The 27,164-nt window shown below is 55.5% G+C and overlaps 2 protein-coding genes across 6 annotated transcripts in view; one reads left to right on the top strand and one right to left on the bottom strand.

Moving 5' to 3' along the window:
• The window catches only part of cep89 (centrosomal protein 89), a 121,279-nt gene that overhangs the window by 7,219 nt on the left and 86,896 nt on the right, over positions 1-27,164 (bottom strand). The window lies entirely within an intron of this gene.
• On the top strand, positions 451-27,164 carry LOC115203658 (E3 ubiquitin-protein ligase RNF182-like). The gene is made up of 2 exons (XM_029768563.1): positions 451-1,174; positions 25,752-27,164. Exon 2 carries the CDS (start codon positions 25,763-25,765, stop codon positions 26,537-26,539), a length of 777 nt encoding a protein of 258 aa, XP_029624423.1. The 5' UTR covers positions 451-1,174; positions 25,752-25,762; the 3' UTR covers positions 26,540-27,164.

Here is a 27,164-nt window from a genome sequence, read left to right as displayed (position 1 = left end):
GAGGAGGAGGAGAGAGTCAGACCGCTGCCTGCTCCTGGAGGGAGAGAGGAGGAGAGGAGACAGTCAGACCGCTGCCTGCTCCTGGAGGGAGAGAGAGAGAGGAGGAAACAGTCAGACCGCTGCCTGCTCCTGGAGGGGGAGAGAGAGAGAGGAGAGTCAGACCGCTGCCTGCTCCTGGAGGGAGAGAGAGAGAGAGAGGAGGAGACAGTCAGACCGCTGCCTGCTCCTGGAGGGAGAGAGAGAGAGAGAGGAGACAGTCAGACCGCTGCCTGCTCCTGGAGGGAGAGAGAGAGAGGAGGAGGAGACAGTCAGACCACTGCCTGCTCCTGGAGGGAGAGAGAGAGAGGAGGAGACAGTCAGACCGCTGCCTGCTCCTGGAGGGAGAGAGAGAGAGGAGGAGACAATCAGACCGCTGCCTGCTCCTGGAGGGAGGGAGAGAGAGAGAGAGAGAGGAGGAGACAGTCAGACCGCTGCCTGCTCCTGGAGGGAGAGAGAGAGAGAGGAGGAGAGGAGGAGAGGCTCCACCAGAGAATGGACATTTAGCACCACCACTACTACCAGCACCTTGAGGAACATAGGATAACTAAGGCTATTAAGTACTCAGACACTGGACCACTAGAGTACTCAGACACTGGAACCACTGGAGTACTCAGCCACTGGAACCACTGTAGTACTCACACTGGACTACTGGAGTACTCAGCCACTGGAACCACTGTAGCACTCACACTGGACTACTGTAGTACTCAGCCACTGGACCACTGGAGTACCCAGACACTGGACCACTGGAGTACCCAGACACTGGACCACTGGAGTACTCAGCCACTGGACCACTGTAGTACTCAGACACTGGACAACTGTAGTACTCAGACACTGGACTATTGGAGTACTCAGCCACTGGACTACTGGAGTACCCAGACACTGGACCACTGTAGTACCTAGACACTGGGCCACTGGAGTACTCAGCCACTGGACCACTGGAGTACTCAGACCCTGGACCACTGGAGTACCCGGACACTGGACCACTGGAGTACTCAGCCACTGGACCACTGGAGTACTCAGATGCTGGACCACTGGAGTACTCAGCCACTGGACCACTGGAGTACTCAGCCACTGGACCACTGGAGTACTTAGCCACTGGGCCACTGTAGTACCCAGACAACGGACCTACTGCAGAGTAAGGTATAGATTTGGGGAAGGGAGAGAGAGGAGGGGTACTTGTTTTAACTTCTAATGTGTGTGTTAGTGTGTTTGTCTCAGTATGTGTGTTTGTGTGTGTGTGTCTGTCCACTCAGAGGTACAGTTATCCACTGTCCCACAGCCCAGCCAGGTATTCATAAATGTAATCTACTGTCCCCCAGCCCAGCCAGGTATTCACAGCCCAGCCAGGTATTCACAGCCCAGCCAGGTATTCATAAATGTAATCTACTGTCTCACAGCCCAGCCAGGTATTCATAAATGTAATCTACTGTCCCCCAGCCCAGCCAGGTATTCATAAATGTAATCTACTGTCCCACAGCCCAGCCAGGTATTCATACATGTAATCTACTGTCTCACAGCCGAGCCAGGTATTCATAAATGTAATCTACTGTCTCACAGCCCAGCCAGGTATTCACAGCCCAGCCAGGTATTCATAAATGTAATCTACTGTCCCACAGCCGAGCCAGGTATTCATAAATGTAATCTACTGTCTCACAGCCCAGCCAGGTATTCACAGCCCAGCCAGGTATTCATAAATGTAATCTACTGTCCCACAGCCCAGCCAGGTATTCATAAATGTAATCTACTGTCTCACAGCCCAGCCAGGTATTCATAGCCCAGCCAGGTATTCATAAATGTAATCTATCCCAGAAAAAAGTGTCTAGACATTATTTCCTCATCCTTCATGCATAGCGTTTGGTTTGGTACAGCGGGGGTTAATATAAGCCTCGATGTGTGCCTATCTTTGCTTGTGCAATATGTTGCTGGTAGACAGAGAAAGGAGAGCTGGTAGAGAGGAGAATGAGAAGGAGAGAGAGAAGGAGAGAGGAGAAGGAGAGCTGGTGGAGAGAGAAAAGGAGAGAAGAGAAGGAGAGAAGAGAAGGAGAGCTGGTGGAGAGACAAGGAGAGCTGGTGGAGAGACAAGGAGAGCTGGTGGAGAGACAAGGAGAGCTGGTGGAGAGACAAGGAGAGTTGGTGGAGAGACAAGGAGAGCTGGTGGAGAGACAAGGAGAGCTGGTGGAGAGACAAGGAGAGCTGGTGGAGAGACAAGGAGAGCTGGTGGAGAGACAAGGAGAGCTGGTGGAGAGAAAAGGAGAGTTGGTGGAGAGACAAGGAGAGCTGGTGGAGACAGAAGGAGAGCTGGTGGAGAGACAAGGAGAGAGAAGGAGAGCTGGTGGAGAGAAGGAGAGCTGGTGGAGAGAAGGAGAGCTGGTGGAGAGAAGGAGAGAGAAGGAGAGAGAAGGAGAGCTGGTGGAGAGAAGGAGAGCTGGTGGAGAGAGAAGGAGAGCTGGTGGAGAGAAGGAGAGCTGGTGGTGAGACAAGGAGAGAGAAGGAGAGCTGGTGGAGAGAAGGAGAGAGAAGGAGAGAGGAGAAGGAGAGCTGGTAGAGATAAGGAGAGCTGGTGGAGAGAAGGAGAGAGGAGAAGGAGAGAGAAGGAAAGCTGGTGGAGAGAGGAGGGAGAAGGAGAGCTGGTAGAGAGAGAAGGAGGGAGAAGGAGAGAGAAGGAGTGAGAGAAGGAGGGAGAAGGAGAGAGAAGGAGTGAGAAGGAGAGCTGGTGGAGAGAGAAGGAGAGAGAAGGAGAGCTGGTAGAGAGAGAAGGAGAGAGAAGGAGAGCTGGTAGAGAGAAGGAGAGAGAAGGAGAGCTTGTAGAGAGAGAAGGAGAGAGGAGAGAGAAGGAGGGCTGGTGGAGAGAGAAGGAGAGAGAAGGAGAGCTTGTAGAGAGAGAAGGAGAGAGGAGAGAGGAGGAGGGCTGGTGGAGAGAGAAGGAGAGAGAAGGAGAGCTTGTAGAGAGAGAAGGAGAGAGGAGAGAGGAGGAGGGCTGGTGGAGAGAGAGGCGGGGCTGAGTTAAACAGGGCTGAGTAAAGCAGGGCTGAGTAAAACAGGGCCGAGCGTCAGACAGCGTGGGAACAGCAGCAGTAGCAGCAGTGATATGATTATGTGGTCTTAAAGAAAAACACAGTCTGAAGTCGTCACTATGTCTCAGGATATTAACAATCTACCTCTACATACTAATGTCTGGTAATGAACCAGCAACACAACACAGACCTGGTAATGTACCAGCAACACAACACAGACCTGGTAATGAACCAGCAACACAACACAGACATGGTAATGAACCAGCAACACAACACAGACCTGGTAATGAACCAGCATCACAACACAGACCTGGTAATGTACCAGCAACACAACACAGACCTGGTAATGAACCAGCAACACAACACAGACCTGGTAATGAACCAGCAACACAACACAGACCTGGTAATGAACCAGCAACACAACACAGACCTGGTAATGAACCAGCAACACAACGCAGACCTGGTAATGTACCAGCAACACAACACAGACCTGGTAATGAACCAGCAACACAACACAGACCTGGTAATGAACCAGCAACACAACACAGACCTGGTAATGAACCAGCAACACAACACAGCAGAACTCTGAGTCTATATCAGACCCACTCTCTACAACACAGCACTCTGAGTCTATATCAGACCCACTCTCTACAACACAGCACTCTGAGTCTATATCAGACCCACTCTCTACAACACAGCACTCTGAGTCTATATCAGACCCACTCCCTACAACACAGCAGAACTCTGAGTCTATATCAGACCCACCCTCTACAACACAGCACTCTGAGTCTATATCAGACCCACTCTCTACAACACAGCACTCTGAGTCTATATCAGACCCACTCCCTACAACACAGCAGAACTCTGAGTCTATATCAGACCCACCCTCTACAACACAGCACTCTGAGTCTATATCAGACCCACTCCCTACAACACAGCAGAACTCTGAGTCTATATCAGACCCACTCTCTACAACACAACACTCTGAGTCTATATCAGACCCACTCTCTACAACACAGCACTCTGAGTCTATATCAGACCCACTCTCTACAACACAGCACTCTGAGTCTATATCAGACCCACTCTATACAACACAGCAGAACTCTGAGTCTATATCAGACCCACTCTATACAACACAGCAGAACTCTGAGTCTATATCAGACCCACTCTCTACAACACAGCACTCTGAGTCTATATCAGACCCACTCTCTACAACACAGCACTCTGAGTCTATATCAGACCCACTCTCTACAACACAGCAGCACTCTGAGTCTATATCAGACCCACTCTCTACAACACAGCAGCACTCTGAGTCTATATCAGACCCACTCTCTGGGGGGACAGATCTCAGGGGCATCTTTTCAATGTCTGATCCACTAGGTTCCTTTACGTGGGACATCAACCCACTGCTTTAACCTCGAGAGGCGGCTGGGCTCTGGACACGGCGTTGACGTACGCGGCTGATCAAAGTGGGTTGTTATCGAGGCGGTTATGAGTGATGGGGAACTAGATGTCTTTATGAATTCCTTCAACAGTATTTCCCTAAAGCAGGGGGTGTGAATATTAAATTGTGCAGTGTTTTCCTAGGGCTGTTACTTCAAAGTAATTGGGGTGTAGTGGGTTTTGGAAAAATCACCAGGTTTTTTCCCCAGAAATCTCGGTTGGAAGATTCCCGGGAATCAAAAGGGAATAAGCAGGAAACAGGGAATCCTCCCACCAGCATTTAGGGGAAACAGAGACATTTTGGGGAAGTTATATTTTTCGCAAAACCTATTGGTGTGTTACTATGGTTACTTGACAACATAGCCAGGGAAATGTCTGAACAGTAAACCATGTGTTTCCCCCCTACTGCTACTGAGGGAGACTGAAAGGAAAGGGCTCTCTCCATCTCTCTCTCCATCTCTCTCTCTCTCCATCTCTCTCCCTCCTCTCTCCCTCCTTCTCTCTCTCTCCATCTCTCTCCCTCCTTCTCTCCCTCCTTTTCTCTCCCTCCTTCTCTCCCTCTCCATCTCTCTCTCCCTCCTTCTCCCCGTCCTTCTCTCTCTCCCTCCCTCCTTCTCTCCCTCCTTCTCTCTCTCCATCTCTCTCTCCCTCCTTCTCTCTCTCCATCTCTCTCTCCCTCCTTCTCTCCCTCCATCTCTCTCCCTCCTTCTCTCTCTCCATCTCTCTCCCTCCTTCTCTCTCTCCATCTCTCTACATCCTCTCTCTCCATCTCTCTCCATCCTTCTCGCTCTCCATCTCTCTCCCTCCATCTCTCCATCTCTCTCTCTCCCTCCATCTCTCTCCCTCCATCTCTCCATCTCTCTCCCTCCATCTCTCCATCTCTCTCTCTCCCTCCATCTCTCTCCCTCCTTCTCTCTCTCCCTTCTCTCTCCCTCCTTCGCTCTCTCCTTCTCTCTCTCTTCATCGCTCTCCCTCCTTCTCTCTCTCTCTCTCTCCCTCCATCTCTCTCCCTCCTTCTCTCTCTCTCTCCATCTCTCTCCCTCCTCTCTCCCTCCTTCTCTCTCCCTCCTTCTCTCTCTAAGTGCCAACAGCTCATTAGGTAAGCATAGAGAGACAGCCACCTCTTCCTCCCTCTAGGGTGTCAGCCAGTCCTCTTCCACAGAAGACAGCTGAGGAGAGAGCAGAGCTGCTACTGTGCAAATCAACAATTAACCTTTCAGCCAGGAAGCAGGAGCAAGGGGGGGGGGGGCAGTAAAAAGACCCGGCCTATTAAAAAAATTGGAGGCCCCTCACCCTTCGATGTTGCGAGCCAAAAAACATTTGTGAAAATGTACTGCTCATATAATAAAATAGGTCCTACTAGACATTATTCTTCATGATCAGACCAGATTCTTATTTCAACTCCTATAATAATCTACAATAATAACAGTATTACCACCACAGTACTACTGCCTGGTATGCTCTCGCTCTCTCTCTCTTGTTCTCTCTCTTCCTCACACACAGTCGCTCTCATCCCCTTCTCCCCCTTCTCTCTCTCTCCATCTCTCCCATCCCCTTCTCCCTCTAACCCCTCCTCTCTCTCCCTCTCTCTCCCTCGAACCCCTCCTCTCTCTCCCTCGAACCCCTCTTCTCTCTCTCCATCTCTCTCCCTCTAACCCCCTTCTCTCTCTCATCTCTCTCCCTCTAAACCCCTCTTCTCTCTCCCCTTCTATCTCACTCTAACCCCCTTCTCTCTCTCCATCTCTCTCCCTATAACCCCTCTTCTCTCTCCCCATCTCTCTCCCTCTAACCCCCCTTCTCTCTCTCCATCTCTCTCCCTCTAACCCCTCTTCCCTCTCCCCATCTAACCCCCCTTCTCTCCCCATCTAACCCCCCCTTCTCTCCCCATCTAACCCCCTTCTCTCCCCATCTAACCCCCCTTCTCTCCCCATCTCTCTCTCCATCCCTCTCTCCATCTAACCCCCCTTCTCTCCCCATCTCTCTCTCCATCCCTCTCCATCTAACCCCCCTTCTCTCTCTCCATCTCTCTCCCTTGAACCCCTCTTCTCTCTCTCCATCTCTCTCTTCCCATCTAACCCCCCTTGTCTCCCCAACTAACCCCGCTTCTCTCCCCATCTCTCTCTCCATCCCTCTCTCCATCTAACCCCCCTTCTCTCCCCATCTCTCTCTCCATCCCTCTCCATCTAACCCCCCTTCTCTCTCTCCATCTCTCTCCCTTGAACCCCTCTTCTCTCTCTCCATCTCTCTCTTCCCATCTAACCCCCCTTGTCTCCCCAACTAACCCCGCTTCTCTCCCCATCTCTCTCTCCATCCCTCTCTCCATCTAACCCCCCTTCTCTCCCCATCTCTCTCTCCATCCCTCTCCATCTAACCCCTCTCCCCATCTAACCCCCCTTTTCTCCCCATCTCTCTCTCCATCTAAGTCCAATCTCTGTCCCCCTCTAACCCCCCTTTTCTCCCCCTCTAACCCCCTTCTCTCCCCCTCTATCTCCCCATCTCTCTCTCCCTCTAACCCCCCTTCTCTCTCTTTCCATATCTCTCTCCACACTCTGAATATCTTATGGTGTGTAAAGAAGTCACGGTAGGATTTGTCTGGATTTAATAATGCACAGACTAAAGCCCAGTCCAAAAATACACTCACAACAGAAATAGCAATCTACCCATAAATAAAACACCTGTCCTGGGCTACAGTCCACTCTCCACCAACGGGCTTCACCATAGGCTAACCCGTCTCTGAACAGCCACGCTAACCCGTCTCTGAACAGCCAGCCACACTAACCCGTCTCTGAACAGCCACGCTAACCTGTCTCTGAACAGCCAGCCACGCTAACCTGTCTCTGAACAGCCAGCCACACTAACCCGTCTCTGAACAGCCACGCTAACCTGTCTCTGAACAGCCAGCCACACTAACCCGTCTCTGAACAGCCACGCTAACCCGTCTCTGAACAGCCACGCTAACCTATCTCTGAACAGCCAGCCACGCTAACCGTCTCTGAACAGCCACGCTAACCCGTCTCTGAACAGCCAGCCACACTAACCCGTCTCTGAACAGCCACGCTAACCTGTCTCTGAACAGCCAGCCACACTAACCCGTCTCTGAACAGCCACGCTAACCCGTCTCTGAACAGCCACGCTAACCCGTCTCTGAACAGCCACGCTAACCCGTCTCTGAACAGCCAGCCACGCTAACCGTCTCTGAACAGCCACGCTAACCCGTCTCTGAACAGCCAGCCACGCTAACCCGTCTCTGAACAGCCAGCCACACTAACCTGTCTCTGAACAGCCAGCCACGCTAACCCGTCTCTGAACAGCCACACTAACGCGTCTATGAACAGCCAGCCACGCTAACCCGTCTCTGAACAGCCAGCCACGCTAACCCGTCTCTGAACAGCCAGCCACGCTAACCCGTCTCTGAACAGCCAGCCTCGCTAACCCGTATCTGAACAGCCAGCCACGCAAACCCGTCTCTGAACAGCCAGCCACGCTAACCCGTCTCTGAACAGCCAGCCACGCTAACCCGTCTCTGAACAGCCAGCCACGCTAACCCGTCTCTGAACAGCCAACAACACTAACCCGTCTCTGAACAGCCAGCCACGCTAACCCGTCTCTGAACAGCCAGCCACACTAACCCGTCTCTGAACAGCCACGCTAACCTGTCTCTGAACAGCCAGCCACACTAACCCGTCTCTGAACAGCCACGCTAAACTGTCTCTGAACAGCCAGCCACGCTAACCCGTCTCTGAACAGCCACGCTAACCCGTCTCTGAACAGCCACGCTAACCCGTCTCTGAACAGCCAGCCACGCTAACCCGTCTCTGAACAGCCACGCTAACCCGTCTCTGAACAGCCACGCTAACCCGTCTTTGAACAGCCAGCAACGCTAACCCGTCTCTGAACAGCCAGCCACGCTAACCCGTCTCTGAACAGCCAGCCACGCTAACCCGTCTCTGAACAGCCAGCCACACTAACCCGTCTCTGAACAGCCACGCTAACCCGTCTCTGAACAGCCAGCCACGCTAACCCGTCTCTGAACAGCCACGCTAACCTATCTCTGAACAGCCAGCCACACTAACCCGTCTCTGAACAGCCACGCTAACCTGTCTCTGAACAGCCAGCCACACTAACCCGTCTCTGAACAGCCACGCTAACCCGTCTGTGAACAGCCAGCCACGCTAACCCATCTCTGAACAGCCACGCTAACCCGTCTCTGAACAGCCAGCCACGCTAACCCGTCTCTGAACAGCCAGCCACGCTAACCCGTCTCTGAACAGCCAGCCACGCTAACCTGTCTCTGAACAGCCAGCCACACTAACCCGTCTCTGAACAGCCACGCTAACCCGTCTCTGAACAGCCACGCTAACCCATCTCTGAACAGCCAGCCACGCTAACCCGTCTCTGAACAGCCACGCTAACCCGTCTCTGAACAGCCAGCCACGCTAACCCGTCTCTGAACAGCCAGCCACGCTAACCCGTCTCTGAACAGCCACACTAACGCGTCTATGAACAGCCAGCCACGCTAACCCGTCTCTGAACAGCCAGCCACGCTAACCCGTCTCTGAACAGCCAGCCACGCTAACCGTCTCTGAACAGCCAGCCACGCTAACCCGTCTCTGAACAGCCAGCCACGCTAACCCGTCTCTGAACAGCCAGCCACGCTAACCCGTCTCTGAACAGCCAGCCACGCTAACCCGTCTCTGAACAGCCAGCCTCGCTAACCCGTATCTGAACAGCCAGCCACGCAAACCCGTCTCTGAACAGCCAGCCACGCTAACCTGTCTCTGAACAGCCAGCCACGCTAACCCGTCTCTGAACAGCCAGCCACGCTAACCCGTCTCTGAACAGCCAGCCACGCTAACCCGTCTCTGAACAGCCAGCCACGCTAACCCGTCTCTGAACAGCCAGCCACGCTAACCCGTCTCTGAACAGCCAGCCACGCTAACCCGTCTCTGAACAGCCACGCTAACCTGTCTCTGAACAGCCAGCCACACTAACCCATCTCTGAACAGCCACGCTAAACTGTCTCTGAACAGCCAGCCACGCTAACCCGTCTCTGAACAGCCACGCTAACCCGTCTCTGAACAGCCACGCTAACCCGTCTCTGAACAGCCAGCCACGCTAACCCGTCTCTGAACAGCCACGCTAACCCGTCTCTGAACAGCCAGCCACACTAACCCGTCTCTGAACAGCCACGCTAACCCGTCTCCGAACAGCCACGCTAACCCGTCTCCGAACAGCCACGCTAACCCGTCTCTGAACAGCCACGCTAACCTGTCTCTGAACAGCCAGCCACGCTAACCCGTCTCTGAACAGCCAGCAACGCTAACCCGTCTCTGAACAGCCAGCAACGCTAACCCGTCTCTGAACAGCCAGCAACGCTAACCCGTCTCTGAACAGCCAGCCACGCTAACCCGTCTCTGAACAGCCAGCCACGCTAACCCGTCTCTGAACAGCCAGCAACGCTAAACCGTCTCTGAACAGCAAACCACGCTAACCCGTCTCTGAACAGCCAGCCACGCTAACCCGTCTCTGAACAGCCAGCCACACTAACCCGTCTCTGAACAGCCAGCCACACTAACCCGTCTCTGAACAGCCACGCTAACCTGTCTCTGAACAGCCAGCCACACTAACCCGTCTCTGAACAGCCACGCTAAACTGTCTCTGAACAGCCAGCCACGCTAACCCGTATCTGAACAGCCAGCCACGCTAACCCGTCTCTGAACAGCCAGCCACGCTAACCCGTCTCTGAACAGCCAGCCACGCTAACCCGTCTCTGAACAGCCAGCCACGCTAACCCGTCTCTGAACAGCCAGCCACGCTAACCCGTCTCTGAACAGCCAACAACGCTAACCCGTCTCTGAACAGCCAGCCACGCTAACCCGTCTCTGAACAGCCAGCCACACTAACCCGTCTCTGAACAGCCACGCTAACCTGTCTCTGAACAGCCAGCCACACTAACCCGTCTCTGAACAGCCACGCTAAACTGTCTCTGAACAGCCAGCCACGCTAACCCGTCTCTGAACAGCCACGCTAACCCGTCTCTGAACAGCCACGCTAACCCGTCTCTGAACAGCCACGCTAACCCGTCTCTGAACAGCCAGCCACGCTAACCCGTCTCTGAACAGCCAGCCACGCTAACCCGTCTCTGAACAGCCACGCTAACCCGTCTCTGAACAGCCACGCTAACCCGTCTCTGAACAGCCACGCTAACCCGTCTCTGAACAGCCAGCAACGCTAACCCGTCTCTGAACAGCCAGCCACGCTAACCCGTCTCTGAACAGCCAGCCACGCTAACCCGTCTCTGAACAGCCAGCCACGCTAACCCGTCTCTGAACAGCCAGCCACACTAACCCGTCTCTGAACAGCCACGCTAACCTGTCTCTGAACAGCCAGCCACGCTAACCCGTCTCTGAACAGCCACGCTAACCTATCTCTGAACAGCCAGCCACACTAACCCGTCTCTGAACAGCCACGCTAACCTGTCTCTGAACAGCCAGCCACACTAACCCGTCTCTGAACAGCCAGCCACGCTAACCCGTCTCTGAACAGCCACGCTAACCCGTCTGTGAACAGCCAGCCACGCTAACCCATCTCTGAACAGCCACGCTAACCCGTCTCTGAACAGCCAGCCACGCTAACCCGTCTCTGAACAGCCACGCTAACCCGTCTCTGAACAGCCAGCCACGCTAACCTGTCTCTGAACAGCCAGCCACACTAACCCGTCTCTGAACAGCCACGCTAACCCGTCTCTGAACAGCCACGCTAACCTATCTCTGAACAGCCAGCCACGCTAACCCGTCTCTGAACAGCCACGCTAACCCGTCTCTGAACAGCCAGCCACGCTAACCCGTCTCTGAACAGCCAGCCACGCTAACCCGTCTCTGAACAGCCAGCCACGCTAACCCGTCTCTGAACAGCCAGCCACGCTAACCCGTCTCTGAACAGCCAGCCACGCTAACCCGTCTCTGAACAGCCAGCCACGCTAACCCGTCTCTGAACAGCCAGCCACGCTAACCCGTCTCTGAACAGCCAGCCACGCCACGCTAACCCGTCTCTGAACAGCCACACTAACGCGTCTATGAACAGCCAGCCACGCTAACCCGTCTCTGAACAGCCAGCCACGCTAACCCGTCTCTGAACAGCCAGCCACGCTAACCGTCTCTGAACAGCCAGCCACGCTCACCCGTCTCTGAACAGCCAGCCACGCTAACCCGTCTCTGAACAGCCAGCCACGCTAACCCGTCTCTGAACAGCCAGCCACACTAACCCGTCTCTGAACAGCCAGCCTCGCTAACCCGTATCTGAACAGCCAGCCACGCAAACCCGTCTCTGAACAGCCAGCCACGCTAACCTGTCTCTGAACAGCCAGCCACGCTAACCCGTCTCTGAACAGCCAGCCACGCTAACCCGTCTCTGAACAGCCAACAACGCTAACCCGTCTCTGAACAGCCAGCCACGCTAACCCGTCTCTGAACAGCCACGCTAACCTGTCTCTGAACAGCCAGCCACACTAACCCATCTCTGAACAGCCACGCTAAACTGTCTCTGAACAGCCAGCCACGCTAACCCGTCTCTGAACAGCCACGCTAACCCGTCTCTGAACAGCCACGCTAACCCGTCTCTGAACAGCCAGCCACGCTAACCCGTCTCTGAACAGCCACGCTAACCCGTCTCTGAACAGCCAGCCACGCTAACCCGTCTCTGAACAGCCACGCTAACCCGTCTCTGAACAGCCACGCTAACCCGTCTCTGAACAGCCACGCTAACCCGTCTCTGAACAGCCAGCCACGCTAACCCATCTCTGAACAGCCAGCAACGCTAACCCGTCTCTGAACAGCCAGCAACGCTAACCCGTCTCTGAACAGCCAGCAACGCTAACCCGTCTCTGAACAGCCAGCCACGCTAACCCGTCTCTGAACAGCCAGCCACGCTAACCCATCTCTGAACAGCCAGCAACGCTAACCCGTCTCTGAACAGCCAGCCACACTAACCCGTCTCTGAACAGCCAGCCACACTAACCCGTCTCTGAACAGCCAGCCACGCTAACCCGTCTCTGAACAGCCAGCCACGCTAAACCGTCTCTGAACAGCAAACCACGCTAACCCGTCTCTGAACAGCCAGCCACGCTAACCCGTCTCTGAACAGCCAGCCACACTAACCCGTCTCTGAACAGCCACGCTAACCTGTCTCTGAACAGCCAGCCACACTAACCCGTCTCTGAACAGCCACGCTAAACTGTCTCTGAACAGCCAGCCACGCTAACCCGTCTCTGAACAGCCACGCTAACCCGTCTCTGAACAGCCAGCCACGCTAACCGTCTCTGAACAGCCACGCTAACCCGTCTCTGAACAGCCAGCCACGCTAACCTGTTTCTGAACAGCCAGCCACACTAACCCGTCTCTGAACAGCCACACTAACCCGTCTCTGAACAGCCAGCCACGCTAACCCGTCTCTGAACAGCCAGCCACGCTAACCCGTCTCTGAACAGCCACACTAACGCGTCTATGAACAGCCAGCCACGCTAACCCGTCTCTGAACAGCCAGCCACGCTAACCCGTCTCTGAACAGCCAGCCACGCTAACCCGTCTCTGAACAGCCAGCCTCGCTAACCCGTCTCTGAACAGCCAGCCACGCTAACCCGTCTCTGAACAGCCAGCCACGCTAACCCGTCTCTGAACAGCCAGCCACGCTAACCCGTCTCTGAACAGCCAGCCACGCTAACCCGTCTCTGAACAGCCAGCCACGCTAACCCGTCTCTGAACAGCCAGCCACGCTAACCTGTTTCTGAACAGCCAGCCACACTAACCCGTCTCTGAACAGCCACACTAACCCGTCTCTGAACAGCCAGCCACGCTAACCCGTCTCTGAACAGCCAGCCACGCTAACCCGTCTCTGAACAGCCACACTAACGCGTCTATGAACAGCCAGCCACGCTAACCCGTCTCTGAACAGCCAGCCACGCTAACCCGTCTCTGAACAGCCAGCCACGCTAACCCGTCTCTGAACAGCCAGCCTCGCTAACCCGTCTCTGAACAGCCAGCCACGCTAACCCGTCTCTGAACAGCCAGCCACGCTAACCCGTCTCTGAACAGCCAGCCACGCTAACCCGTCTCTGAACAGCCAGCCACGCTAACCCGTCTCTGAACAGCCAACAACGCTAACCCGTCTCTGAACAGCCAGCCACGCTAACCCGTCTCTGAACAGCCAGCCACACTAACCCGTCTCTGAACAGCCACGCTAACCTGTCTCTGAACAGCCAGCCACACTAACCCGTCTCTGAACAGCACGCTAAACTGTCTCTGAACAGCCAGCCACGCTAACCCGTCTCTGAACAGCCAGCCACGCTAACCCGTCTCTGAACAGCCAGCCACACTAACCCGTCTCTGAACAGCCAGCCACGCTAACCCGTCTCTGAACAGCCAGCCACACTAACCCGTCTCTGAACAGCCACGCTAACCTGTCTCTGAACAGCCAGCCACACTAACCCGTCTCTGAACAGCCACGCCAAACTGTCTCTGAACAGCCAGCCACGCTAACCCGTCTCTGAACAGCCACGCTAACCCGTCTCTGAACAGCCAGCCACGCTAACCCGTCTCTGAACAGCCACGCTAACCCGTCTCTGAACAGCCAGCCACGCTAACCCGTCTCTGAACAGCCAGCCACGCTAACCCGTCTCTGAACAGCCAGCCACACTAACCCGTCTCTGAACAGCCAGCCACGCTAACCCGTCTCTGAACAGCCAGCCACACTAACCCGTCTCTGAACAGCCACGCTAACCTGTCTCTGAACAGCCAGCCACACTAACCCGTCTCTGAACAGCCACGCCAAACTGTCTCTGAACAGCCAGCCACGCTAACCCGTCTCTGAACAGCCATGCTAACCCGTCTCTGAACAGCCAGCCACGCTAACCCGTCTCTGAACAGCCACACTAACGCGTCTATGAACAGCCAGCCACGCTAACCCGTCTCTGAACAGCCAGCCAAGCTAACCCGTCTCTGAACAGCCAGCCACGCTAACCCGTCTCTGAACAGCCAGCCTCGCTAACCCGTCTCTGAACAGCCAGCCACGCTAACCCGTCTCTGAACAGCCAGCCACGCTAACCCGTCTCTGAACAGCCAGCCACGCTAACCCGTCTCTGAACAGCCAGCCACGCTAACCCGTCTCTGAACAGCCAACAACGCTAACCCGTCTCTGAACAGCCAGCCACGCTAACCCGTCTCTGAACAGCCAGCCACACTAACCCTTCTCTGAACAGCCACGCTAACCTGTCTCTGAACAGCCAGCCACACTAACCCGTCTCTGAACAGCCACGCTAAACTGTCTCTGAACAGCCAGCCACGCTAACCCGTCTCTGAACAGCCAGCCACGCTAACCCGTCTCTGAACAGCCAGCCACACTAACCCGTCTCTGAACAGCCAGCCACGCTAACCCGTCTCTGAACAGCCAGCCACACTAACCCGTCTCTGAACAGCCACGCTAACCTGTCTCTGAACAGCCAGCCACACTAACCCGTCTCTGAACAGCCACGCCAAACTGTCTCTGAACAGCCAGCCACGCTAACCCGTCTCTGAACAGCCACGCTAACCCGTCTCTGAACAGCCAGCCACGCTAACCCGTCTCTGAACAGCCACGCTAACCCGTCTCTGAACAGCCAGCCACGCTAACCCGTCTCTGAACAGCCAGCCACGCTAACCCGTCTCTGAACAGCCAGCCACACTAACCCGTCTCTGAACAGCCAGCCACGCTAACCCGTCTCTGAACAGCCAGCCACACTAACCCGTCTCTGAACAGCCACGCTAACCTGTCTCTGAACAGCCAGCCACACTAACCCGTCTCTGAACAGCCACGCCAAACTGTCTCTGAACAGCCAGCCACGCTAACCCGTCTCTGAACAGCCATGCTAACCCGTCTCTGAACAGCCAGCCACGCTAACCCGTCTCTGAACAGCCACGCTAACCCGTCTCTGAACAGCCAGCCACGCTAACCCGTCTCTGAACAGCCACGCTAACCCGTCTCTGAACAGCCAGCCACGCTAACCCGTCTCTGAACAGCCAGCCACGCTAACCCGTCTCTTAACAGCCAGCAACGCTAACCCGTCTCTGAACAGCCAGCCACGCTAACCCGTCTCTGAACAGCCAGCCACACTAACCCGTCTCTGAACAGCCACGCTAACCTGTCTCTGAACAGCCAGCCACGCTAACCCGTCTCTGAACAGCCAGCCACGCTAACCCGTCTCTGAACAGCCAGCCACGCTAACCCGTCTCTGAACAGCCAGCCACGCTAACCCGTCTCTGAACAGCCAGCCACGCTAACCCATCTCTTAACAGCCAGCCTCGCTAACCAGTATCTGAACAGCCAGCCATGCTAACCCGTTTCTGAACAGCCAGCCACTCTAACCCGTCTCTGAACAGCCACGCTAACCCGTCTCTGAACAGCCACGCTAACCCGTCTCTGAACAGCCACGCTAACCCGTCTCTGAACAGCCAGCCACGCTAACCCGTCTCTGAACAGCCAGCCACGCTAACCCGTCTCTGAACAGCCAGCCACGCTAACCCGTCTCTGAACAGCCAGCCACGCTAACCCGTCTCTGAACAGCCAGCCACGCTAACCCGTCTCTGAACAGCCAGCCACGCTAACCCGTCTCTGAACAGCCAGCCACGCTAACCCGTCTCTGAACAGCCAGCCACGCTAACCCGTCTCTGAACAGCCAGCCACGCTAACCCGTCTCTGAACAGCCACGCTAACCCGTCTCTGAACAGCCAGCCACGCTAACCCGTCTCTGAACAGCCAGCAACGCTAACCCGTCTCTGAACAGCCACGCTAACCCGTCTATGAACAGCCAGCCACGCTAACCCGTCTATGAACAGCCAGCCACGCTAACCCGTCTCTGAACAGCCAGCCACGCTAACCCGTCTCTGAACAGCCAGCCACGCTAACCCGTCTCTGAACAGCCAGCCACGCTAACCCGTCTCTGAACAGCCAGCCTCGCTAACCAGTATCTGAACAGCCAGCAACGCTAACCCGTATCTGAACAGCCAGCCACGCTAACCCGTCTCTGAACAGCCACGCTAACCCGTCTATGAACAGCCAGCCACGCTAACCCGTCTCTGAACAGCCAGCCTCGCTAACCCGTCTCTGAACAGCCACGCTAACCCGTCTCTGAACAGCCACGCTAACCCGTCTCTGAACAGCCACGCTAACCCGTCTCTGTACAGCCAGCCTCGCTAACCCGTATCTGAACAGCCAGCCACGCTAACCCGTCTCTGAACAGCCAGCCACGCTAACCCGTCTCTGAACAGCCAGCCACGCTAACCCGTCTCTGAACAGCCAGCCTCGCTAACCCGTATCTGAACAGCCAGCCACGCAAACCCGTCTCTGAACAGCCAGCCACGCTAACCCTTCTCTGAACAGCCAGCCACGCTAACCCGTCTCTGAACAGCCAGCCACGCTAACCCGTCTCTGAACAGCCAACAACGCTAACCCGTCTCTGAACAGCCAGCCACGCTAACCCGTCTCTGAACAGCCAGCCACACTAACCCGTCTCTGAACAGCCACGCTAACCTGTCTCTGAACAGCCAGCCACAATAACCCGTCTCTGAACAGCCACGCTAAACTGTCTCTGAACAGCCAGCCACGCTAACCCGTCTCTGAACAGCCAGCCACGCTAACCCGTCTCTGAACAGCCAGCCACACTAACCCGTCTCTGAACAGCCAGCCACGCTAACCCGTCTCTGAACAGCCAGCCACACTAACCCGTCTCTGAACAGCCAGCCACACTAACCCGTCACTGAACAGCCACGCTAACCTGTCTCTGAACAGCCAGCCACACTAACCCGTCTCTGAACAGCCACGCTAAACTGTCTCTGAACAGCCACGCTAACCCGTCTCTGAACAGCCACGCTAACCCGTCTCTGAACAGCCACGCTAACCCGTCTCTGAACAGCCACGCTAACCCGTCTCTGAACAGCCACGCTAACCCGTCTCTGAACAGCCACGCTAACCGTCTCTGAACAGCCACGCTAACCCGTCTCTGAACAGCCACGCTAACCCGTCTCTGAACAGCCAGCACGCTAACCCGCCTCTGAACAGCCAGCCACGCTAACCCGCCTCTGAACAGCCAGCCACGCTAACCCGCCTCTGAACAGCCAGCCACGCTAACCCGTCTCTGAACAGCCAGCCACGCTAACCCGTCTCTGAACAGCCAGCCACGCTAACCCGTCTCTGAACAGCCAGCCACGCTAACCCGTCTCTGAACAGCCAGCCACGCTAACCCGTCTCTGAACAGCCAGCCACGCTAACCCGTCTCTGAACAGCCAGCCACGCTAACCCGTCTCTGAACAGCCAGCCACGCTAACCCGTCTCTGAACAGCCATGCTAACACGTCTCTGAACAGCCAGCCACGCTAACCAATCTCTGAACAGCCAGCACGCTAACCCGTCTCTGAACAGCCACGCTAACCCGTCTATGAACAGCCAGCCACGCTAACCCGTCTCTGAACAGCCAGCCACGCTAACCCGTCTCTGAACAGCCAGCCACGCTAACCCGTCTCTGAACAGCCAGCCACGCTAACCCGTCTCTGAACAGCCAGCCACGCTAACCCGTCTCTGAACAGCCAGCTACGCTAACCCGTCTCTGAACAGCCAGCCACGCTAACCCGTCTCTGAACAGCCACACTAACGCGTCTATGAACAGCCAGCCACGCTAACCCGTCTCTGAACAGCCAGCCACGCTAACCCGTCTCTGAACAGCCAGCCACGCTAACCCGTCTCTGAACAGCCAGCCTCGCTAACCCGTCTCTGAACAGCCAGCCACGCTAACCCGTCTCTGAACAGCCAGCCACGCTAACCCGTCTCTGAACAGCCAGCCACGCTAACCCGTCTCTGAACAGCCAGCCACGCTAACCCGTCTCTGAACAGCCAACAACGCTAACCCGTCTCTGAACAGCCAGCCACGCTAACCCGTCTCTGAACAGCCAGCCACACTAACCCGTCTCTGAACAGCCACGCTAACCTGTCTCTGAACAGCCAGCCACACTAACCCGTCTCTGAACAGCCACGCTAAACTGTCTCTGAACAGCCAGCCACGCTAACCCGTCTCTGAACAGCCAGCCACGCTAACCCGTCTCTGAACAGCCAGCCACTCTAACCCGTCTCTGAACAGCCAGCCACGCTAACCCGTCTCTGAACAGCCACGCTAACCTGTCTCTGAACAGCCAGCCACACTAACCCGTCTCTGAACAGCCACGCTAAACTGTCTCTGAACAGCCAGCCACGCTAACCCGTCTCTGAACAGCCACGCTAACCCGTCTCTGAACAGCCAGCCACGCTAACCCGTCTCTGAACAGCCACGCTAACCCGTCTCTGAACAGCCAGCCACGCTAACCCGTCTCTTAACAGCCAGCAACGCTAACCCGTCTCTTAACAGCCAGCCACGCTAACCCGTCTCTGAACAGCCAGCCACACTAACCCGTCTCTGAACAGCCACGCTAACCTGTCTCTGAACAGCCAGCCACGCTAACCCGTCTCTGAACAGCCAGCCACGCTAACCCGTCTCTGAACAGCCAGCCACGCTAACCCGTCTCTGAACAGCCAGCCACGCTAACCCGTCTCTGAACAGCCAGCCACGCTAACCCATCTCTGAACAGCCAGCCTCGCTAACCAGTATCTGAACAGCCAGCCACGCTAACCCGTTTCTGAACAGCCAGCCACTCTAACCCGTCTCTGAACAGCCACGCTAACCCGTCTCTGAACAGCCACGCTAACCCGTCTCTGAACAGCCACGCTAACCCGTCTCTGAACAGCCAGCCACGCTAACCCGTCTCTGAACAGCCAGCCACGCTAACCCGTCTCTGAAAAGCCAGCCACGCTAACCCGTCTCTGAACAGCCAGCCACGCTAACCCGTCTCTGAACAGCCAGCCACGCTAACCCGTCTCTGAACAGCCAGCCACGCTAACCCGTCTCTGAACAGCCAGCCACGCTAACCCGTCTCTGAACAGCCAGCAACGCTAACCCGTCTCTGAACAGCCACGCTAACCCGTCTCTGAACAGCCAGCCACGCTAACCCGTCTCTGAACAGCCAGCAACGCTAACCCGTCTCTGAACAGCCACGCTAACCCGTCTATGAACAGCCAGCCACGCTAACCCGTCTCTGAACAGCCAGCCACGCTAACCCGTCTCTGAACAGCCAGCCACGCTAACCCGTCTCTGAACAGCCAGCCACGCTAACCCGTCTCTGAACAGCCAGCCACGCTAACCCGTCTCTGAACAGCCAGCCTCGCTAACCAGTATCTGAACAGCCAGCAACGCTAACCCGTATCTGAACAGCCAGCCACGCTAACCCGTCTCTGAACAGCCACGCTAACCCGTCTCTGAACAGCCAGCCACACTAACCCGTCTCTGAACAGCCACGCTAAACTGTCTCTGAACAGCCACGCTAACCCGTCTCTGAACAGCCACGCTAACCCGTCTCTGAACAGCCACGCTAACCCGTCTCTGAACAGCCAGCCACGCTAACCCGTCTCTGAACAGCCAGCCACGCTAACCCGTCTCTGAACAGCCAGCCACGCTAACCCGTCTCTGAACAGCCAGCCACACTAACCCGTCTCTGAACAGCCAGCCACGCTAACCCGTCTCTGAACAGCCAGCCACGCTAACCCGTCTCTGAACAGCCAGCCACGCTAACCCGTCTCTGAACAGCCAGCCACGCTAACCCGTCTCTGAACAGCCAGCCACGCTAACCCGTCTCTGAACAGCCAGCCACGCTAACCCGTCTCTGAACAGCCAGCCACGCTAACCCGTCTCTGAACAGCCACGCTAACCCGTCTCTGAACAGCCAGCCACGCTAACCAATCTCTGAACAGCCAGCAACGCTAACCCGTCTCTGAACAGCCACGCTAACCCGTCTATGAACAGCCAGCCACGCTAACCCGTCTCTGAACAGCCAGCCACGCTAACCCGTCTCTGAACAGCCAGCCACGCTAACCCGTCTCTGAACAGCCAGCCACGCTAACCCGTCTCTGAACAGCCAGCCACGCTAACCCGTCTCTGAACAGCCAGCTACGCTAACCCGTCTCTGAACAGCCAGCCACGCTAACCCGTCTCTGAACAGCCAGCCACGCTAACCCGTCTCTGAACAGCCACGCTAACCCGTCTCTGAACAGCCAGCCACGCTAACCAATCTCTGAACAGCCAGCAACGCTAACCCGTCTCTGAACAGCCACGCTAACCCGTCTATGAACAGCCAGCCACGCTAACCCGTCTCTGAACAGCCAGCCACGCTAACCCGTCTCTGAACAGCCAGCCACGCTAACCCGTCTCTGAACAGCCAGCCACGCTAACCCGTCTCTGAACAGCCAGCCACGCTAACCCGTCTCTGAACAGCCAGCTACGCTAACCCGTCTCTGAACAGCCAGCCTCGCTAAGCAGTATCTGAACAGCCAGCAACGCTAACCCGTATCTGAACAGCCAGCCACGCTAACCCGTCTCTGAACAGCCACGCTAACCCGTCTCTGAACAGCCACGCTAACCCGTCTCTGAACAGCCACGCTAACCCGTCTCTGAACAGCCACGCTAACCCGTCTCTGTACAGCCAGCCTCGCTAACCCGTATCTGAACAGCCAGCCACGCTAACCCGTCTCTGAACAGCCAGCCACGCTAACCCGTATCTGAACAGCCAGCCACGCTAACCCGTCTCTGAACAGCCAGCCACGCTAACCCGTCTCTGAACAGCCAGCCTCGCTAACCCGTCTCTGAACAGCCAGCCACGCTAACCCGTCTCTGAACAGCCAGCCACGCTAACCCGTCTCTGAACAGCCAGCCACGCTGATCCGTCTCTGAACAGCCACGCTGACCCGTCTCTGAACAGCCAGCCACGCTAACCCGTCTCTGAACAGCCAGCCACGCTGACCCGTCTCTGAACAGCCAGCCTCGCTAACCCGTCTCTGAACAGCCAGCCACGCTAACCCGTCTATTAACAGCCAGCCACGCTAACCCGTCTCTGAACAGCCAGCCACGCTAACCCGTCTCTGAACAGCCAGCCACGCTAACCCGTCTCTGAACAGCCAGCCACGCTAACCCGTCTCTGAACAGCCAGCCACGCTAACCCGTCTCTGAACAGCCAGCCACGCTAACCCGTCTCTGAACAGCCAGCCACGCTAACCCGTCTCTGAACAGCCAGCCACGCTAACCCGTCTCTGAACAGCCAGCCACGCTAACCCGTCTCTGAACAGCCAGCCACGCTAACCCGTCTCTGAACAGCCAGCCACGCTAACCCGTCTCTGAACAGCCAGCCACGCTAACCCGTCTCTGAACAGCCAGCCACGCTAACCCGTCTCTGAACAGCCAGCCACGCTAACCCGTCTCTGAACAGCCAGCCACGCTAACCCGTCTCTGAACAGCCAGCCACGCTAACCCGTCTCTGAACAGCCAGCCACGCTAACCCGTCTCTGAACAGCCAGCCACGCTAACCAATCTCTGAACAGCCAGCAACGCTAACCCGTCTCTGAACAGCCACGCTAACCCGTCTATGAACAGCCAGCCACGCTAACCCGTCTCTGAACAGCCAGCCACGCTAACCCGTCTCTGAACAGCCAGCCACGCTAACCCGTCTCTGAACAGCCAGCCACGCTAACCCGTCTCTGAACAGCCAGCTACGCTAACCCGTCTCTGAACAGCCAGCCTCGCTAACCAGTATCTGAACAGCCAGCAACGCTAACCCGTATCTGAACAGCCAGCCACGCTAACCCGTCTCTGAACAGCCACGCTAACCCGTCTATGAACAGCCATCCACGCTAACCTGTCTCTGAACAGCCAGCCTCGCTAACCCGTCTCTGAACAGCCACGCTAACCCGTCTCTGAACAGCCAGCCACGCTAACCCGTCTCTGAACAGCCAGCCACGCTAACCCGTCTCTGAACAGCCAGCCACGCTAACCCGTCTCTGAACAGCCAGCCACGCTAACCCGTCTCTGAACAGCCAGCCACGCTAACCCGTCTCTGAACAGCCAGCCACGCTAACCCGTCTCTGAACAGCCAGCCACGCTAACCCGTCTCTGCTCTGAACAGCCAGCCACGCTAACCCGTCTCTGAACAGCCAGCCACGCTAACCCGTCTCTGAACAGCCAGCCACGCTAACCCGTCTCTGAACAGCCAGCCACGCTAACCCGTCTCTGAACAGCCAGCAACGCTAACCCGTCTCTGAACAGCCACGCTAACCCGTCTATGAACAGCCAGCCACGCTAACCCGTCTCTGAACAGCCAGCCACGCTAACCCGTCTCTGAACAGCCAGCCACGCTAACCCGTCTCTGAACAGCCAGCCTCGCTAACCCGTCTCTGAACAGCCAGCCTCGCTAACCCGTCTCTGAACAGCCAGCCTCGCTAACCCGTATCTGAACAGCCAGCCACGCTAACCCGTCTCTGAACAGCCAGCCACGCTAACCCGTCTCTGAACAGCCAGCCTCGCTAACCCGTCTCTGAACAGCCAGCCTCGCTAACCCGTCTCTGAACAGCCAGCCACGCTAACCCGTCTCTGAACAGCCAGCCACGCTAACCCGTCTCTGAACAGCCAGCCACGCTAACCCGTCTCTGAACAGCCAGCCACGCTAACCCGTCTCTGAACAGCCAGCCACGCTAACCCGTCTCTGAACAGCCAGCCACGCTAACCCGTCTCTGAACAGCCAGCCACGCTAACCCGTCTCTGAACAGCCAGCCACGCTAACCCGTCTCTGAACAGCCACGCTGACCCGTCTCTGAACAGCCAGCCACGCTAACCCGTCTCTGAACAGCCAGCCACGCTAACCCGTCTCTGAACAGCCAGCCTCGCTAACCCGTCTCTGAACAGCCAGCCCATCTAACCCGTCTCTGAACAGCCAGCCACGCTAACCCGTCTCTGAACAGCCAGCCACGCTAACCGGTCTCTGTACAGCCAGCCACGCTAACCTGTCTCTGAACAGCCAGCCACGCTAACCCGTCTCTGAACAGCCAGCCTCGCTAACCCGTCTCTGAACAGCCACCCTCGCTAACCCGTCTCTGAACAGCCACGCTAACCCGTCTCTGAACAGCCAGCCACGCTAACCCGTCTCTGAACAGCCAGCCACGCTAACCCATCTCTGAACAGCCAGCCACGCTAACCCATCTCTGAACAGCCAGCCACGCTAACCCGTCTCTGAACAGCCACGCTAACCCGTCTCTGAACAGCCAGGCACGCTAACCCGTCTCTGAACAGCCAGGCACGCTAACCCGTCTCTGAACAGCCACGCTAACCCGTCTCTGAACAGCCAGCCACGCTAACCCGTCTCTGAACAGCCAGCCACGCTAACCTGTCTCTGAACAGCCAGCCAAGCTAACCCGTCTCTGAACAGCCAGCCACGCTAACCAGTCTCTGAACAGCCAGCCACGCTAACCCGTCTCTGAACAGCCAGCCACGCTAACCCGTCTCTGAACAGCCAGCCACGCTAACCCGTCTCTGAACAGCCAGCCACGTGTGTGTGTGTGTCAGACTGAGAGGCTTAATGGATACTGATACAGTGTAGAGTTAATGAACATAACAGAATAAACAGCATGTTATGTTATCTCTCAGAGTAGAAACACACACAGTGAGGAGTCATTACGTTATCTCTCAGAGTAAAAACACACACAGTGTGGAGTCATTATGTTATCTCTCAGAGTAGAAACAGACACAGTGAATAGCCTCAGCATGGAGAAGTCATTACGTTATCTCTCAGAGTCGAAACTGACACAGTGAGGAGTCATTATGTTATCTCTCAGAGTAGAAACAGACACAGTGCGGAGTCATTATGTTATCTCTCAGAGTACAAACAGACACAGTGAATAGCCTCAGCATGGAGAAGTCATTACGTTATCTCTCAGAGTCGAAACTGACACAGTGAGGAGTCATTATGTTATCTCTCAGAGTAGAAACAGACACAGTGAGGAGTCATTATGTTATCTCTCAGAGTAGAAACAGACACAGTGAGGAGTCATTACGTTATCTCTCAGAAACAGACACAGTGCGGAGTCATTATGTTACCTCTCAGAGTAGAAACAGACACAGTGAATAGCCTCAGCATGGAGAAGTCATTACGTTATCTCTCAGAGTCGAAACTGACACAGTGAGGAGTCATTATGTTATCTCTCAGAGTAGAAACAGACACAGTGAGGAGTCATTACGTTATCTCTCAGAGTAGAAACAGACGCAGTGAGGAGTCATTACGTTATCTCTCAGAGTAGAAACAGACGCAGTGAGGATTCATTACGTTATCTCTCAGAGTAGAAACAGACGCAGTGAGGAGTCATTACGTTATCTCTCAGAGTAGAAACAGACACAGTGAGGAGTCATTATGTTACCTCTCAGAGTAGAAACAGACACAGTGAATAGCCTCAGCATGGAGAAGTCATTACGTTATCTCTCAGAGTCGAAACTGACACAGTGAGGAGTCATTATGTTATCTCTCAGAGTAGAAACAGACACAGTGAGGAGTCATTACGTTATGTCTCAGAGTAGAAACAGACACAGTGAATAACCTCTACATAGAGGAGTCATTACGTTATCTCTCAGAGTAGAAACAGACACAGTGAGGAGTCATTACATTATCTCTCAGAGTAGAAACAGACACAGCCGGCCTTCTAATCGACCACATTATAAAGAACACAATGAACAGCTTGGTCAAATGAACTTACAACATGGAGGATTTAGGCTACATGGATGCTACATGAATAGCTCTGTATTGATATGAACATGTAATCCGCATTTTATATAGTTCTCCTCTCTGCAGGCAGACAGACAGACAGACAGACAGACAGACAGACAGACAGACAGACAGACAGACAGACAGAGGTACTTCAGCTCAACACGTCCCCATAACAACATGTCCAGACTGAAATTATTCATCTAGTAGATAGAGGCTGCAGAACAGAGACAGGGACATGATGAGACAGGGACCTTTAGTAGAGATAGAGGCTGCAGAACAGAGACATGATGAGACAGGGACCTTTAGTAGAGATAGAGGCTGCAGAACAGAGACAGGGACATTGACCTTTTTAATGAAATTGAAAAATGTACCATTAGGTGTAAAAAAAGTACCTAACTACTCTCTCTCTCTCCCTCTCCCCCTCCCCTCCCTCTCTCCCTCCCCTCCCCTCTCACTCCCTCCCTCTCTCCCTCCCTGCCACCTCTCCCTCCCTCCCTTCCCCTATCACTCTCTCTCCCCCTCTCTCCCCCACTCTCCCTCCCTCTCTCCCCCTCCCTCCCCCTCTCCCTCAGAGCATGCGACCATGATGAGTGTTCCTCAGCCTGACCCGGATGAGACACCCCCCTCCACCATCACTCCTGTCACCACCCCCACCCTGAGCCTGACCCCCATCACAGACGACCTGGAGTGTAAGATCTGTTACCAGCGCTACAACGTCCACAACCGCAGGCCCAAGATCCTGGACTGTCTCCACCGGGCGTGTACCCGCTGCCTCAACAAGATCCTGGACATGGGAGACGTCTTGGGCTGCATTTCCTGCCCTTTCTGCCGACACGAAACAGAGGTCAGCGAATGCGAGGTGTCGGGACTCCCCGACGACTCCAACATCATATCCTGCCTGGCCGTCAGGGATAAGTCCTGGAGCTCCGACCACAGCAAAGAGGTGACCCTCACCCCCAAGAGCCTGTCCTCTACCTCCCCCTCGCACCACTCCTCCAACTGCCTGGTGATCACTATCATGGAGGTCCAGAGGGAGACGGGATCCGGGGGCCGTGGCCCGGGAAGCTCAGACCACTACACAGAGCCCAGCCTGGACTCCGTCTCTGTTGGTTCTAACGGGCCGGAGGTTCAGGAAGCCCTGTCCAAGTTGTGTTCTCACGTCCCCAGGATCCTGGTGTGGCTCCTGGGGCTGTTCTACTTCGGGTCCCTGCCCCTTGGCATCTACCTGCTGGTGATCCAGAGGGTGACGCTGGGCATAGTCTGTGTGAGCCTGGTACCGTCCAGTCTGACTGTTTGTCTGGTCTATGGGTTTTGCCAGTGTCTCTGCCAGGGTATGTGTGACTGCTCGTCTAGGGGCTGACTGACTGACTCAACAGGGATACTGACTGATGCTGGGGGTTGGAGGGAGGGAAAATACTGGACTGTTGGAGTCAACATGGCGTCCATTACTGTCCCAATCTAATGACCAGCCGGGTTGGAGGGAAGGAAAATACTGGACTGTTGGAGTCAACATGGCGTCCATTACTGTCCCAATCTAACGACCAGCCGGGTTGGAGGGAGGGAAAATACTGGACTGTTGGAGTCAACATGGCGTCCATTACTGTGTCAATCAGAACAAGGGGATTGACAATCTCTGTATTGAAAGCTGTTTGCTGAACTGTCCATACAGTCTATGGATGGAGCACTGGAGTGTTGTTGTCAAACTGTCAATATGGCTCAGAGCCTTCCAGTCAATATGGCTCAGAACCTTCCAGTCAATATGGCTCAGAGCCTTCCAGTCAATATGGCTCAGAGCCTTCCAGTCAATATGGCTCAGAACCTTCCAGTCAATATGGCTCAGAGCCTTCCAGCCAATATGGCTCAGAGCCTTCCAGCCAAACTGTCGATATGGCTCAGAGCCTTCCAGCCAAACTGTCAATATGGCTCAGAGCCTTCCAGCCAAACTGTCAATATGGCTCAGAGCCTTCCAGCCAAACTGTCAATAT

The sequence above is a fragment of the Salmo trutta genome, chromosome 12, assembly GCF_901001165.1.
Source record: "Salmo trutta chromosome 12, fSalTru1.1, whole genome shotgun sequence".
Lineage (NCBI taxonomy): Eukaryota > Metazoa > Chordata > Actinopteri > Salmoniformes > Salmonidae > Salmo > Salmo trutta.
This window is presented reverse-complemented; position numbering and strand designations above follow the sequence as displayed.